General features: G+C 35.0%; 1 protein-coding gene and 1 pseudogene across 1 annotated transcript; one reads left to right on the top strand and one right to left on the bottom strand.

Moving 5' to 3' along the window:
- Positions 1-798: 798 nt before the first annotated feature.
- LOC144427234 (elongation factor 1-alpha 1 pseudogene) lies at positions 799-1,097 on the bottom strand (annotated as a pseudogene).
- Positions 1,098-7,927: 6,830 nt separating this feature from the next.
- Positions 7,928-12,706, top strand: LOC120340063 (uncharacterized). Its single transcript, XM_078116420.1, has 5 exons — positions 7,928-9,503; positions 9,830-10,666; positions 10,744-10,879; positions 11,203-11,312; positions 11,879-12,706. Exons 1-5 carry the CDS (start codon positions 9,404-9,406, stop codon positions 12,619-12,621), a joined length of 1,926 nt encoding a protein of 641 aa, XP_077972546.1. The 5' UTR covers positions 7,928-9,403; the 3' UTR covers positions 12,622-12,706.
- Positions 12,707-15,165: the final 2,459 nt, after the last annotated feature.

Here is a 15,165-nt window from a genome sequence, read left to right as displayed (position 1 = left end):
TATTCTGAATTCGAAAATAATTTATGAAATTTATCTTAAACAAAGAGGGATGTTGATGATGGCTAATAATGCCTTGTCGAGTAACGTCCCTAATAATTGATTGTTCTATCTGTCTTGTGCTAACGTGTCGCAGTTGCGTCACTCGCTAGTATGTTCTGTTGCTGTAAACATCTTATGTTGTGTGTTATGCTGGTGTAATAAAGAAGTGTAAGCGTATTCAGTTGAACCCTTATTCTATAATAGCTTGGGTGTAGAACTTAACATATAACCAAGACATTATTAACACGAAACTTCATTTTTTATTTTTCTGTAGTTTTCCTGATATAAAAAGGTTTATGAGCCACAGAATTATTTACGCAACGGTAGTGAGCCACGGAAGAAAAAGGGTTGAGAACCACTGTTCTAAATTATGTTACCTAGCAGTGGCCGATTGTGCGAGTCTTGATCAAGCGAAATGCGCATTGTATCGCTATGAAAAATGCCGCTTCATTAGGCGGGCTCGTGTTTGATCAGCCAAAGTGAACAAAAGTTGTTTTAGACCAGAGATGCTTCCAGGGCGAGCGTTTATTTTTTTTTTTTGTCTGGAATAAATATTTTTTCCAATATGGAAGATTATAATACAGCTACCAATGTGTACCATATGTGCACCATACTTTCCGAAAATATATCAGCTTTCTTCCCTCCGGGATAAATTTGTGAATCCTATCAAGACTAGTTGTTACATAAACTGGCTTTCAACAGCAAAGGATCAAGCAATCTTATTGTTCCCAAAATTGAATAACATAGTCTTTTTTAGGTTTAAGCTGTTGATGGGTGCCAGATGCTTCCAGTCACTACTTTGCTCCTGTTGGTTTTATTGGCCTTAGCTGCTGCCTTGGTTTCTTTCACACTCCCGGACTTTTTGGTACTTTTCTTGATGACTCCAACAGCAACAGGCTGTCGCATGTCGTGGACAGCAAAACGACCAAGCGAAGGATAATTCTTGAACGCTTCGACACACATTGGTTTGCTTGGAACAAGTCTGACCATAACTGCGTCACCAGATTTCAAAAATTTTTTGGTTCAGCTTCCAGTACCTTACCAGATCTTCTGTCCATAGTTATAGCAAAGGATCAAGCAATCTTAGTGTTCCCTAAAATTGAATAACATAGTCTTCATATAATTATTTGTCGGGAGTATAAGCTATTAGACAGATTATTCTATAGTCACTAGGCGGGGTATGGGATCGTCTGGGGTTATCGGAAAGAAAATCCTAAACGACTATTAGAACTAAAATTGAATAAATATTTTTATAGTATTACTGGGAGCCGAAAGGAGGTTATTATCCCTATTCCTACCGACACGAACAATCCCGCGCAATCTGTTTTGCACCGCAGTAGTTCATACCCGACTTAGATTGCGGAGGAAATGTTAAACAACAGTTATGTAAATTTGCTTGCAATGCCGAACACAGCCAATATTATTTTACATTGAAATTGAGTTGATTTATCTCCTCGTTTTCAACAGTATACTCGACGATGTCTCGAGTTACTTATGCTACATTGAAGCGGAAGAGGGGGTACACAGACTTTTTTTGTTTCGTTTTCATATAAGTAAAATTATAGACAGACTTGACAAAACAATACGGAAAAATTTATTTGAAGACACCTAGCGGGTTTGATGAAAAGGAAATTGATTCAAATAACACAACAAAGGTAATGGACCGATAATGTTAAACAAGCTATTATTAAAAGATGCAACACTAGTGGAGTACAAAATGTTAATTTATATTTTATTTAACAAAAATCTATTTAATTTCTTATCCAGTGGTTCTCAAACTTTTTATGACGCGCCCGTTTTTTATAATTTGTCAATAATTTGTTTTTTAATTTGTCACCCCACCACAAAAATACCCAGTTAACGATAAATTACAAATAACAGATAGTAAGGCGAAAGTAGGTTTTATCAAAGAAATATGTGGTTAGAATCGCAATCTCTAAATAAAGAAATATAAATTTCCGAAATGAGGCGGACAAGATCGAATTTAATAAATAATTTTATTTTTATATAGAAAAAGGAGGTGAAGCTATGACGTCATCTGGAGACAGAGACGCAAAGACGAAAGATATTACGTCATATTCGGAGCATCACCACGAAGGCACACATACTGCCTGTCAAAAAGACTCCGGTGAGGTTTTAGAAAAAATACACAAAAAAATATGAAAAATTTTATAATTTGTGATTTGTGTGGATAGTTGGGGTTGGTAGAATGGAATCGTACATGCGGAGTGGTAAGTATAGACGTTATTAGGTAGAATTAATAGTGTAAAACCAGTGATAAGGTGACGTATATATACATTTTTATATTTTTGCGACCATATTATTTTGGAGACTTAGTAGTATAAAAACCAGGGCGATCTAGAAGTATGTGAACCAATATGGCGGGAACCAGAACGTAGTATGTGTACCAGGTTAGTATGTGTGCTAAGTGACTCCCAAAGTATTTGTACCTGAAATTATGACCTAGCCCTAACCTGATATACTACGTTCCGGTGTCCGCCATCTTGCCACGTATATATGCATTTATATATGTATGCAACGACGTTATAAACGAGACATAGTAGTATAAAAAGCAGTAATAGGGGGGCGAATATTTATATATGTATGCAAAGACGTTATTAGGGAGACTTGGTCGTATAAAAACCAGTAATAGGAGACGTATATATATATATATATACGTCTCCCTAATAACGTCGTTGCAAACATATATAAATGTATATATACGTCCCCCTATTACTGTTTTTTATACCACAACGTCTCCCTAATAAACTCGTTGCATATATATTCGAATATATATATATATATACGTCTCCCTAATAACGTCGTTTTTGGATTTTATGAGCCTAAAAAATAAATTAGTTGAGTCCAGTGGGGTATCCAGGGAGGAGGGTATGGGGCGGGTGTTGAATGACGTGTAAATAAGTAAACTCGTTCTTGTATTTTGTTTAAGATTAATTTTAGTTAGACAACCTCAGTAATTGCGTAACTTGCACCGCAGCTAGCTAACGATATACGGCAGGGGTATGCAAGTACTAACGGTCGAGGTGAATTCTACAATTTTCTGAGTGATGGATTTTATGTTTTCAGTAATTTATGTGTCTGGAGGATCCAGGATCCAAGAATCCCAACTACATACCAAACACGAATTATCTAAATTTTCATATTTTTTTTGTATTTTTTCTAAAACCTTTTGGCAGGCAGTATGTGTCTCTTCGTGGTGATGTTCCGAATATGACGTAATATCTTTGGTCTTTGCGTCTCTGTCTCCTGATAACGTCATTACCTCTCCTCCTTTTAAATTAGTTGTTTGTTTATACAATGTAATCTATGACGTCTTGTTTTTGAAATGTCATTCCTACGTAAAGAGCAGTGAAAAAGTTTGTTAGTCGAATTTTTACATTTTTCCGTGAGAAAATAAATCCGGATAAAGAATAGGAGGACATATATATATATACATTTATAAGTGTATGCAACGACGTAATTAGGAAGACTCAGTAGTAATAAAACCAGGAATAGAGGGACGTATTTATATATCCATATATGTTTGCAGCGACGTTATTAGGAAGACTCAGTAGTATAAAAACCAGGAATAGGGGGACATATATATACATTTATGTATGCTTTCAGCGACATTATTTTGGAGACTTAGTAGTATAAAAGCCACGTATATACGTTATATATCCTTTTCGTTCTGTCAGGTGTCAATTGGCTAGTTCTTCTTGAGTGTTATGCTTGATTCCTACGACCATTGCCGACTCTCGTTGCTCGCTGCTCTCCGGACTATTCACGCTGTATTCCTCCTGTTACACGAGACTCACTTTTTCTTTGCCATTACTCTGATATCGCCCCTGTAACTCCCTACATGACACTCCTTCATTTTGTGTAAGAGAGCACTGCTTGCCACCTCGCTTGCCCTACCTACCATGCAATCGGCTCACTCATTATTTTTTACCCCATTGTTTTAGCCCTTATATCGATTTGGCTATGCCACCTGCGTCGTCTGCTGCTTGCCTCGTCTCCTGCATGCCATTTGCCTACTTATTAATCCTATTTATTGCCTCATTGTTGACCATATCTATAAAGCCACTTGCTCGATTCTTGCGATCCTCGCCTGCTTTTCGCCCACGGACTCACTTATTACTACTCGCTGTTTCTTTGCTCCTCACCCTGACTGTTTTGCTCGATTCTTACTATATTTACCTATTCTTCTTGCTTTATAACAGTTACATTATTGATTTAACAGTAGACTGACTTGTGTCCCAATAGGAATTCGAACCCACCTCTGGGCACTTTAAACTAATCATACTCTTCAGCGATATCTACTGTTGGAAAATTACCATCATTCATTTCGATAAAAAAACGTTTTCGTTTAAAGATGAAAAAGGTTATTTCGACACATGAACTCGTCACAAGCATTGACGTTTCGTTTATTTAGTTTCGGTTGAAAATGTTGGTTAGCATGCATCATTCAGGATAGGATGGGATATTACCAATTTATTCTGTGTCGAGGAAGACGCTTCTATTGAAAATTTGGTATTAATTTATTGTCGGTTTTACATTTTCACTAAAACTTTATCTTAAATGATAAGACGTTGCAAATTTTGATCTCCAACTTCAGTGATTTTCGACTCAAGTTTCCACATTCTTGGTAACAACTGTAGCGCCGGATAGGATTTACATATTCATCCTGGGGGACAGGAAAGTCGTTGAGATCGAATATTCACATGGTGAACCACGGACTCTGGTCCGGGTATCAGTCCATGTTGAGTATGGGATTGGTTAGCCACTTATTATTTCTTTCAGATGCATGAACTTTACGGTGGAGGAAGCTCTCGCGCATAATTATCGCCCACAGGACTCGAACCTGTGAATCCACGCAGGGTAATCAGGGGTGCAGTGGCAAGCAATCAAACAGTAATTTATTTTTCCACCATACTAAAGTACACTTCACGAATAAACAATACATAAAAAGAAGAAAAATATTAATTCAGAGTGAAGGGAGACGTGGTACAACATTACTGGTTATCGAGCAGCGACACCCGTGATTTTAATTCTAACAGTAATAAATAAATCCAACAGTGATTAACGTTGACAGTATATAATGAGCATACGTGAAATTTACATCCTAAGAAGATTCCGACTTGAGCACTAGAAAATGCTAAAGCATGCCAAAAGAATTAGGGACTGACATCCGTTGAAAGTATGCCAGAATATTTGGGAACTATAATTCTTTGAGAAAGTCTGAAAGTTCGGGAATTTTTTTCAAACTAATATTTGTGTCAGACTTTTGAAAAATAACAAATAAGGCAAGACCTTAACTATATTTAGGATTGGACAAAAGCCACAGCGTGGTAAAATTTTTACTGACAACGCTATGTGGCAATGTAGACAATGAAACGCTCGTTTTCATCATCAAAAAACCTACCTTTCAACAAAATATGATAAAACGTAGAAACACCTAAACATGAGAGATATTGCTTAATTAGTTCCTCAGTCATATAATGTCTGCTCAAATTCCAGGATATGGCGATACAGAGATTCCAACCATCTTCATTTTGCGTAGTGGTGTGGAAATAGCCGGTCTGATAAGCCCCCAAGTGTTCAAATGAATGCAAGAGACATTGTCTTCGATGGTTCAAAATAATGGCAAAAAATAAAAATTCCGTTGTTATAACAGATTGTTCGTGCGTTGAGATTACAAGCGACTCAAAAACTTAGTTATTTTAGGTTGCAGTGATTCGAATCCGATCCCTGCATTAGGAATTTAAATAAGTTCGAGTCGTGGATGAACTAAGCATGTATTTCAGGGGTGGCCAACCTATGGCGCATGCGCCAAACGTGGCGCATTGCATGATTAGAGGTGGCGCATTGCATCTTTAACCCTTTTCATGCCAAAATTGTTAATTGCACTTGGCTTCTCCACGCCAAGCCGTTTTTTTGCGATTTACATGGTGACTTTTGATTGTACCTAAAATCTATTCTCCTTACTCCACGTCGCCCACTTACGGCTTGTTGGAATTAGAAACAACAGGCGATTATCGACGTTAGCTTTTGGACGGACTTTATGACATTCATTCTGGAGTTTTAGCAAAAATTAGTAAAATTCACTATTTTTTCCCTACTGAAGTAAAAAGTTCAGAACTTCTGGAGAAAATAGAAAATCGTCATTTATCAGCTTGAAACATGGATTTTCCACTGCCCAGACTTCCCAAATATCTCCCAATAACCATTGAACAACCAGTTGAATTGCCAAAGCCTAAAAAATTTATTATAAATCAACCCACAACATGCTGAAAATGACCCCTAAATACCACCTTTTTCATCCAAACTTCAAATGACCGTTGTCAACAAAAGCAAAGCGTAAAATCGCTTGCTGTGACGCAAGTACTAATCTCGAAAAAGCCTGGAGTAAAATCACGCGACGCTAGGCCAAACAGCTGATTAGCAAAGGCCAATTGAAACCGAGGGTAGAGTACTCTACCCTTGGCCGGGTGGGGGCAGTAACATAAGTAACATAAACCCATTTTCACTTAGTGAACTAACCATAATGAAGATGCCAAGCAATATACAATTGGAACTAATTGACTTGAAAACTCATCCATCATTGAAAATTAAATTTGATGAGCTTTCTTCAGTCCCAAGTGCATCTGACATGATCAAGTCCTGGCAATCGTTACCCCGTGAAAATTTTCCAGAACTGAGAAAATTTGCCCAGGGTTTTATATGTCGTTTCGGAACGACATATAGATGTGAAAAAACATTTTTCTGCCATGAAACTAATTAAAAGCAAAGCGAGGTCAAGACTTACAGATTTGAAATTTGAAGAATGCACTGCTCCTCTCAGTAACAAACTTAACTCCAAGAATAAAAAAACTTCGAAAGTAAAACAGCAGCAAAAGTCTCATAAAGGCGGTACTTAAATAAAATTGATCAGTTTTATTTATTATACTTCCTTGCTTAATTTCTATTCATGTGGAGTTGTAAATTGTAAAAACTACATATACGTGTGTATATATGTGTGTGTATTATAAATTTATACAATTTCAACAAGGAGCGGACATTAGGCGTTGGAATACAAGAGATTTACGGCGCATCTGAAACATTATGTTTAAAACGTGGCGCATGGTATGTGAAAGGTTGGCCACCCCTGAATTGTATTTAATGAATTATCAAATTAACAAAAATCTATTTTTTGGAAAATAAAACAAAAAGTTCTTCCTAAGTTAGACACTGGGTAATGTTGTATACTAGCCTGGTAATATCAGCGTAAAAGATTCAGTGACAGATTTCGGGGGAATTCATATACGCCCGCAATATTTCTCGTCGCTTGATCTCGGTATAGCTTGAATTAAGGTGAATAACAAGCAGAAAAATTTTATTTTTTTGTCGGACTTAGACGGAAGCATCGCAAGGCAAAAGATTGATTTTGTGGAAATATTTATTTGATTTCGTTGGTTAAAACTAAAGAATTTTTTATTCACAACACATATTCATGCCACTTACAGCTTTTCTGTTCAATTAGATATATTTGGCGCAAAGATGGGAATGTTTAACCGATCTTGTATATTAAATTTGAACTGCTAAGTTTCACCTAAGTTAGTAATGAACGAATTAAATAATGGCGATATCAGATAGCTGTACTAAATTTCTCCATAAATGGCAGCTCGCGGGGATGAACCAAGAATACAAAACAGTTTTACAAGGGGGGTTCCACATTTTGCTCCCAATAAGGATGAGGAAAAGCAGATATTGGCCTGAAAAAAGATTATATAAACACGAGAAAGAGTACAATAATACACTTATAACAATGCTTCGACTGTAGCTATAGTTGAAATGTAGAACCACATTTATTTCATGTCTTCTCACAGCATGGCAAATGACAAATAGATGGGATCGTAAATTCGAAAATAGCGAGGGCTTACACGTCTCCCATAAATAGTAATAAAGCGTTCCACGTATTTGCTCAAAACAACACCCAAGACAAACAAACGCGAGGTTATTTTTTATTTGCATTATTACCTCATTGGAGCTCAACAAACACTCGGTACAAACCACTGATACGTTGCCTGTACACGCCAGTAATTTCTACCACATAATACGGTCATGTTGTTTTCAGGTAAATTGAATGCTTAAGCAATTTCATAATATCCTCAATGAGGTGTTTTCGACTTTTGCTCTGAACAGAGAATCAGACATGAGTAGAATATGCAGGTTTAGCGATAGAAGGGGCACTGACCAATTTATTACGCGCTTTATTATAGCTCAGATTTAGAACAAGGACAAGAAAAGCGAGCGAAACCAGAAACGTAATGAATCGAGCACATTAGGAATTGTGAATTTATAAAATCCTTACCTAAACCTGTACAGCAAAAGTCAGTTTTGACTCTTGTTTTGAATTTCTTCTTCAAGTAGTTTGTTTTCCATTTAACTTGGTTTGAATTGAACAAGCTGTAGAATTAACAAATTTGAGTGAAATCTGAAAATGGAGCGAAGTAAACAACCCGCGACTCCTGTTAAGTCAGCATGGTTATGCAAGCGCGCCGTTACATAATCCAATCTATTTTTTGAAATCGTTGGGTTTATTTTTTTCACTAGTTTTAATGTTTGTGTTTAGATTCTTAAGTCTAGACAAGTAGAATAATTATAGTACTTTGTGTGAAATTGGTACATTCTGTGCGACCTATAAAATATTTGCGAAACACTTAAACGATGTTTGTTCACCCCAATAATTTTCATCACATAATAAGGTCTTTTTGTAAAGTAAATTGAAAAACAATTAAAAAGTTATTCTTAATTAGGATATGATCATTCAGACCATATTCATTTTCATCTTCGGAACTTCACCATTACTTGGTATTCTAGTGTCGATATCACACTACAATCACAGTAAATTCACCATCTTGTTTTGTCCAAAAGTTTGAGCAATTCATTCTCTTCGCTACTGTTTAGTCAAGCGCTAGAAGGTACTTAGTGTGTATTTAGGTGCAACGTAAGGAGGCAGGCACGAGTTTATGACCTTTTGATAAACCAAACTAAGACGTGTATAACCAAACTACATAAATTCCACACGTTTTGCACAGAATATGGCATTAGACAAGCAGTCGTGGGTGTCAGGAGCAATTGAGGACATAAGATTTTGCTTTAATCGAAAATATTTGCACAAGGAATGAAATACAGTGAAGTTTCTTTGAAAATGCATGTATTAAGCATTGCTATTTTATGCTAACATTAACTTTCATTTCGATCGTAATATATCTCATTGGGTATAAAGAAAAACAAAAAAAAATACTGTTAATGGTATTGGTTCAACGCATTTAAAATTTCTATAACTTGTGCGGTAACGAAGCCACACATGTGAACTGTTATGGAAAGCCTTGGTGGAACAACAAAGCATGCAATCGAGGAAAGTGGTGATGAACCACCAGCTAAGATCAGATGTACGGAAACCAACTTAACGAATACAGGTAAGACCTACTATGTCTGGTGAGGAACGAGTTATAACTTTATTAAGATCTTACAAACTGATGATAGATGTGATAGTGGCGTACTTAGTTTATATTTATTTTTGATGAACCTATGAATATAAAAATAATATTGCAAGTCTAATTTGATATAACTATGCTTTAATTTGATGTTAAAAGAAATTAAACAATCATTTTCTCCTATTTGTATATTAATACTTTAAACTCATAACTTAAATATCACAGTCTTAAACTCTTTAATGCCACATTGTGGTCAAATGGTCTGTTGGGCGGAAATCTGTAAACCTTATCAAATTTTGTTTTTTCAGATTCGATCAAACTTTCCGATTCTATTTTGCTGTTTCAAGATAAAAAAATTTCGAACCATGGCGATGTATATGAAGGAGAAATATCGAGTGCAATTTATGGAACTCGTCCGATTGCGATAAAATTAGTTCAATACAACAAACAAAGTGTGGAAGAGGCAAAAATTCTTTACCGACTGAACCCTAGCACTCATGTAGTCTCTGTGATTCATTCAGATGAATACCAACAAGGTCCAATGAAATATATGTACATTGCAATGGACAAATGTAACCAAGACAACTTGAGAGGTTTTGTTGAAAATCGAAAGAAAACCGAAATCCCATTCGATCCTGAACTTGCACTTGATTTTGCAAAACAGTTATTTGCTGGAATTTTATACATTCATGATAAACTTGTGGTGCACAAAGATCTTAAGCCTGATAATGTGTTTTTATCCCTGGATCAAAAAGTTGTCAAAATTGGTGATTTTGGCATAAGTGAAGTCATCGAGTCAAAGACTCAAACAGTTTACACCAGAAAAGGTCTCGGTACTGACGGTTACAGACCCCCTGAATCATTTGTGCCTGGATTTCCAACTTCACAAAAAACTGACATATATTCACTGGCTGTCATTGTTTACTATGTATGGAGTGACGGTAAACATCCCTTTGGTGACGAAAGGGATCTATGGAATCATTTCATGAAAAACCATAAAAACCTGAACCTGGACGGACTTTTAGTTCCAGATAAAGAAGTTGCAAAAGATTTACTGGAATGGATGCTGCAGTTTGTTCCTCGTAAACGTCCAATAATAAACGAGGTTCTCTCTCATAAATATATGGCTCCAACAAATGTAAAAGGTAGGAAAAAATATTATTTGAGATATTGTGATTGCTAACTGAAAGTTAACACTTATCAAAGAAAACTCTCTGTTCAGGTTTACTATTCCGAGATCTACAGGAAGAATCTACACCTGGCAGCTCTCTAACGAGCAGCCATGATAAACTTTTGCTTCCACATTTTGAGAATGGAACTTTTAAATCAGATTTGTCAACAAGAAAGAAAACTAAAATGTTTGTATACTTAGCCTGTATATTGATTTATTATATCTTACAAATATTTTTTGTGGACAATATATTTTATTTTAAAATTACCAAGATTAATTCCCAGGAGTATTTTTATTGACTAAGGCGACTGTTAATCTAAAACAAACTGCAAAATAACATAATTTTCCTGTCCTAGATTGAGCAGGAGGCTATAAATGTTTTTTATTGGTGTGTTTAACATGACTAATATCATGCAGGAATTAACCTTAGCAATAGATGAATAGAATATTATTATTGGCTGTGGTAGTCAAATAATTTTTTCAACTAAAACTAGCCAATCATAATTTCAGTCATTCTTCACAAGTTGCAACTTCATTATCAAAGCTCGTTAATAATTTCCACTTTGTAAAATATCTTAAAGAACAAGCAAAGAATAGGAAGGCAGCTTCGACCTCCGTAGGTAAGATAAGTTTATTTTAACAATGCTTGTATTTTTACTTAACATTTAATTTCCGGGTGTTTTGTATCCGATTTACCACAAAAAAACTATCTTGGATAAGAAATGATGTTATGTTTGCTCAAAATTTTTTTGAATAAATAATTCTGCCATCATGTACCATCAAAACCAAGTCTGTGCAAAAATATAACGCCAGTTAACTGCGACTTGGCATTGGCAAATTTTTTCTCGACTCGCAGTAACTAAAATAAAAAAAAGCAAAATTAAATAATACAGAAAATATTTTAAAAGTACTAAAATTGACAATACCTTTAAGAGACGGATTCTTGCACAAAATATCTTATCTTGGTCTTCGTACTGGTTTCATCTTTGATCAATATTTTGGTTTTAACATGAGGTAGTGTCGGAAAAGTTTTGCCACGACCCCAATTTTGCGCTCTCACGTTGACCCCTAGTTTGAAAAGTCCAGATTTAAACTACAGTAATATTTATTTTGTAAATCACTTAACTATTTTCTCCTTCAGATCAAGTTTTGTGTTTAATTTTCTTCTAAAAATATGACATTTTAGATCGCATACATCTCACTGATGATATCTTGTGGTATAAAGACAATGTGGTTTATGAATTTTCGGATTTCACAGTTTACGAAGGTCAACGGAAACTTCCGAATTCAGAGACAGAACCTTTAGCAATATGGGTGTTTTCTTCGTGGGATGCAGACTTTCTTTACAAACTAGAAGCTCTTCAGCAACTTCCACCTCATCCAAACCTAATCTCTGTTATGACTAGTGGTCGTGTGAATGGAACAAGTCAACATTTTATTGCTACTGAAAGATGCCAGTTCCAGACTCTTCATGAATATTATAAAGAGAGGGAAAAAAACAATATTCCTTTTGATCCTAGACTTGCTCTCGTACATGCAAAACAATTAGTTAGTGGTCTACAACATCTTCATAAATATAATATTGTTCATGGGGAAATGGAGGGGAGTTTTCTTTTTTCACATGACATGCAAAATGTGAAATTTAGTTTTCAGAACTATTTTATACCATATTACTCCTATGGATATAATCTCAGTATAAGTGATATTATTACCTTAGGGTATAACTTGTATAAATTATGGTCCAATCAACGGGAAATTCGTGTTTTTTATTATTCCTTTTCGCTTGCTTTTGATCCCAGTACTCTACTTATTCCTAACCTTCACTTGGCCAATGATTTGCTCACAAGAATGACACACGATGATGAAGACCAACTAATAACAATTCAGCAGGTTATTGATCATGAATTCTGGAAAAGTATCAACATTTAGTTTTTCTTTTCATTATTTATTTGTCTTGTGCATGTTTTTTTTTTATATTTCCAAGTAGTATAAAAACCAGTAATAGGGGGGCGTATATATGCATTTATATATGTATGCAACGACGTTATTAGGGAGACATAGTAGTATAAAAACCAGTTATAGAGGGACGTATATATACATTTATATATGTATGCGACGACGTTATTAGGGAGACATAGTAGTATAAAAACCAGTTATAGAGGGACGTATATATACATTTATATATGTATGCAACGACGTTATTAGGGAGACTTAGTAATATAAAAACCAGTAATAGGGGCGTATGTATACATTTATATATGTATGCAACAAACTTATTAGGGAGACTTGATAGTCTAAAAAACAGTAATAACGGGACGTATATATACATTTATAAATGTATGCAACAAATTTATTAGGGAGACTTAGTGTTATGAAAACCAGTAATAGGGGGACGCATATAAACATTTATATAAGTATGCAACAAACTTATTATGAAGACTCGGTAGTATAAAAACTAGTGATAAGGGGACGCATATATACATATATATATGTATGCAACAAACTTATTAGGGAGACTTGGTAGTACAAAAGCCAGTTATAGGGGGACGTATGTATACATTTATATATGTATGCAACAAACTTATTAGGAAGACTTGGTAGTATAAAACCAGTGATAAGGGGACGCATATATACATTTATAAATGTATGCAACAAACTTATTAGGGAGACTTAGTATTATAAAAACTAGTAATAAGGGAACTCATATATACATATATAAATATATATATGCAGCAAACTTATTAGGGAGACTTTGTAGTATAAAAGCCATTAATAGAGGGAAGTATATATACATTTATATATGTACGCAACGACGTTATTAGGAAGACTTAGTAGTATAAAAGCCAATAATAGAGTGCGTATAGGGTATTTACACATTGATATATATATATATATATATATATATATATATATATATGCAACGAAAATAATAAGGAGATTTAGTAGTATAAAAACACTAACAGAGAGACGTATATATACATTTATACGTGTTTAGTGTTTCAAATCTAAAGTATAAAAAAGTAGAATATATACGGTACTTTGTGTTAAATTGTTGCACTCTTTGCAACCCCTAAAACTTGTTTCACCCGTACCCTCCATGCGGTATCGACCCCTCCCCCCCCAGTGTGGGAATATTTTTTGAATTTGTTGGTTAATGAAATCTATATTTACAACACGTATTTTTTACGCTTTAGTTTTCCCTGTTCAATTAGATATATTTGGCGAAGAGATGGAAATGGTCGACCTATCTTGTATATTTAATTTCAACTGCTAAGTTTCACCCTGAGCTAAGTTGGTAATGAACCACTCTAATAATGGCGATATCATTTAGCTTTACTAATTTTTTTTTTTAAAAGTAGCGGGATCTTGGAGATGAATCACGAATAATAAAACAGTTTTGCAAACGGGGTATCAACATTTTTCTCCGAATAAAGATGTGGAAAAGCAGATATAGGCCTATTTATTTAATATAAACATAAGAAATAGTACAATACACCTATAGCAACGCTTCGACTGTAGCCATCGGTAAAATGTAGAACCACATTTATTTCAAGTCTTCTTACAGCCAAGCAATAGACAAGTGGGCGTGAGCGTGTAAATTAAAAAATATCGAGGGCTGTAGTATAGCATCACACGTCTTCCATTAAGAATCATAAAGAGTTCTACATATTCTATTAAATCAACAACCAAGACAAACAAAACGCAAGGTTACTTTTTATTTGAATCATTACCTCATAAGCGCTAAACAAACGATCGGTACGAAGCACTGATACAATGTCTGTACACGCCTGTTTGAAACCTCACCACATAATTCGGTCTTGTTGTTTTGAGGTAAATTGAATAATTGAGATATTTCAAAATTTCCTCAATTAGGGATATGATTATTTAGACTAATTCATTTTCATTCGACATACAAAGCAATGTTGCTGGTACTTTACCATCACTTGGTATTCTGGTAACTATATCACACTAAAATCACAGTGAATTTACCAATTTGTTTTGCCAGAAAGTTTAATCTATAACTTCTCCTCTTCGCTGATGTTTATTCTGAGATACTGGTCTAAGTATTTTAGTTCATACGTAAATCCAACCGTAACGCATAATTACAGTCGGTATTTACCTCTCATGCGGTATAGTTTATAACAGGGTTGGGCACAATTTTTTAGTATAAGAGCCGCATGCTGCAAGTCAGAACTTTAAAAGAGCCGCAGAATTTGTGAATTTATTAATATTATCGAAATACTATGAACAGAAAAGAAATTCACACAAGAATCTAATACTAATAAATAGATAAACAAGGCAACTATGTTTTCATCTTCGTACTTTCGTTTTTTTTTAAATTTTGGACACATCGCACAGTAACTTAGCTTAGACTAACTAACCGCAATCAAGCTGCAATATCGCCGACGCATCAATAAACATTGACCATTGTGACGAAAGATTTGCTGACTCGACTGACTTAAATTCAACGCT

This window comes from Styela clava, chromosome 9 (genome assembly GCF_964204865.1).
Source record: "Styela clava chromosome 9, kaStyClav1.hap1.2, whole genome shotgun sequence".
In the NCBI taxonomy this organism is placed as follows: Eukaryota; Metazoa; Chordata; class Ascidiacea; order Stolidobranchia; family Styelidae; genus Styela; species Styela clava.
Note: the sequence above shows the minus strand (reverse complement) of the source record. Positions and strands in the feature narration are given on the sequence as shown.

What these genes read in the sequence shown, in the direction of transcription:
- LOC120340063 (XM_078116420.1), top strand. Translation starts at nt 9,404, where the DNA reads ATGGAAAGCCTTGGTGGAACAACAAAGCATGCAATCGAGGAAAGTGGT. An exon ending in AACCAACTTAACGAATACAG is followed by an intron (nt 9,504 to 9,829) that starts GTAAGACCTACT and finishes TTGTTTTTTCAG; the next exon opens with ATTCGATCAAACTTTCCGAT. An exon ending in GGCTCCAACAAATGTAAAAG is followed by an intron (nt 10,667 to 10,743) that starts GTAGGAAAAAAT and finishes CTCTCTGTTCAG; the next exon opens with GTTTACTATTCCGAGATCTA.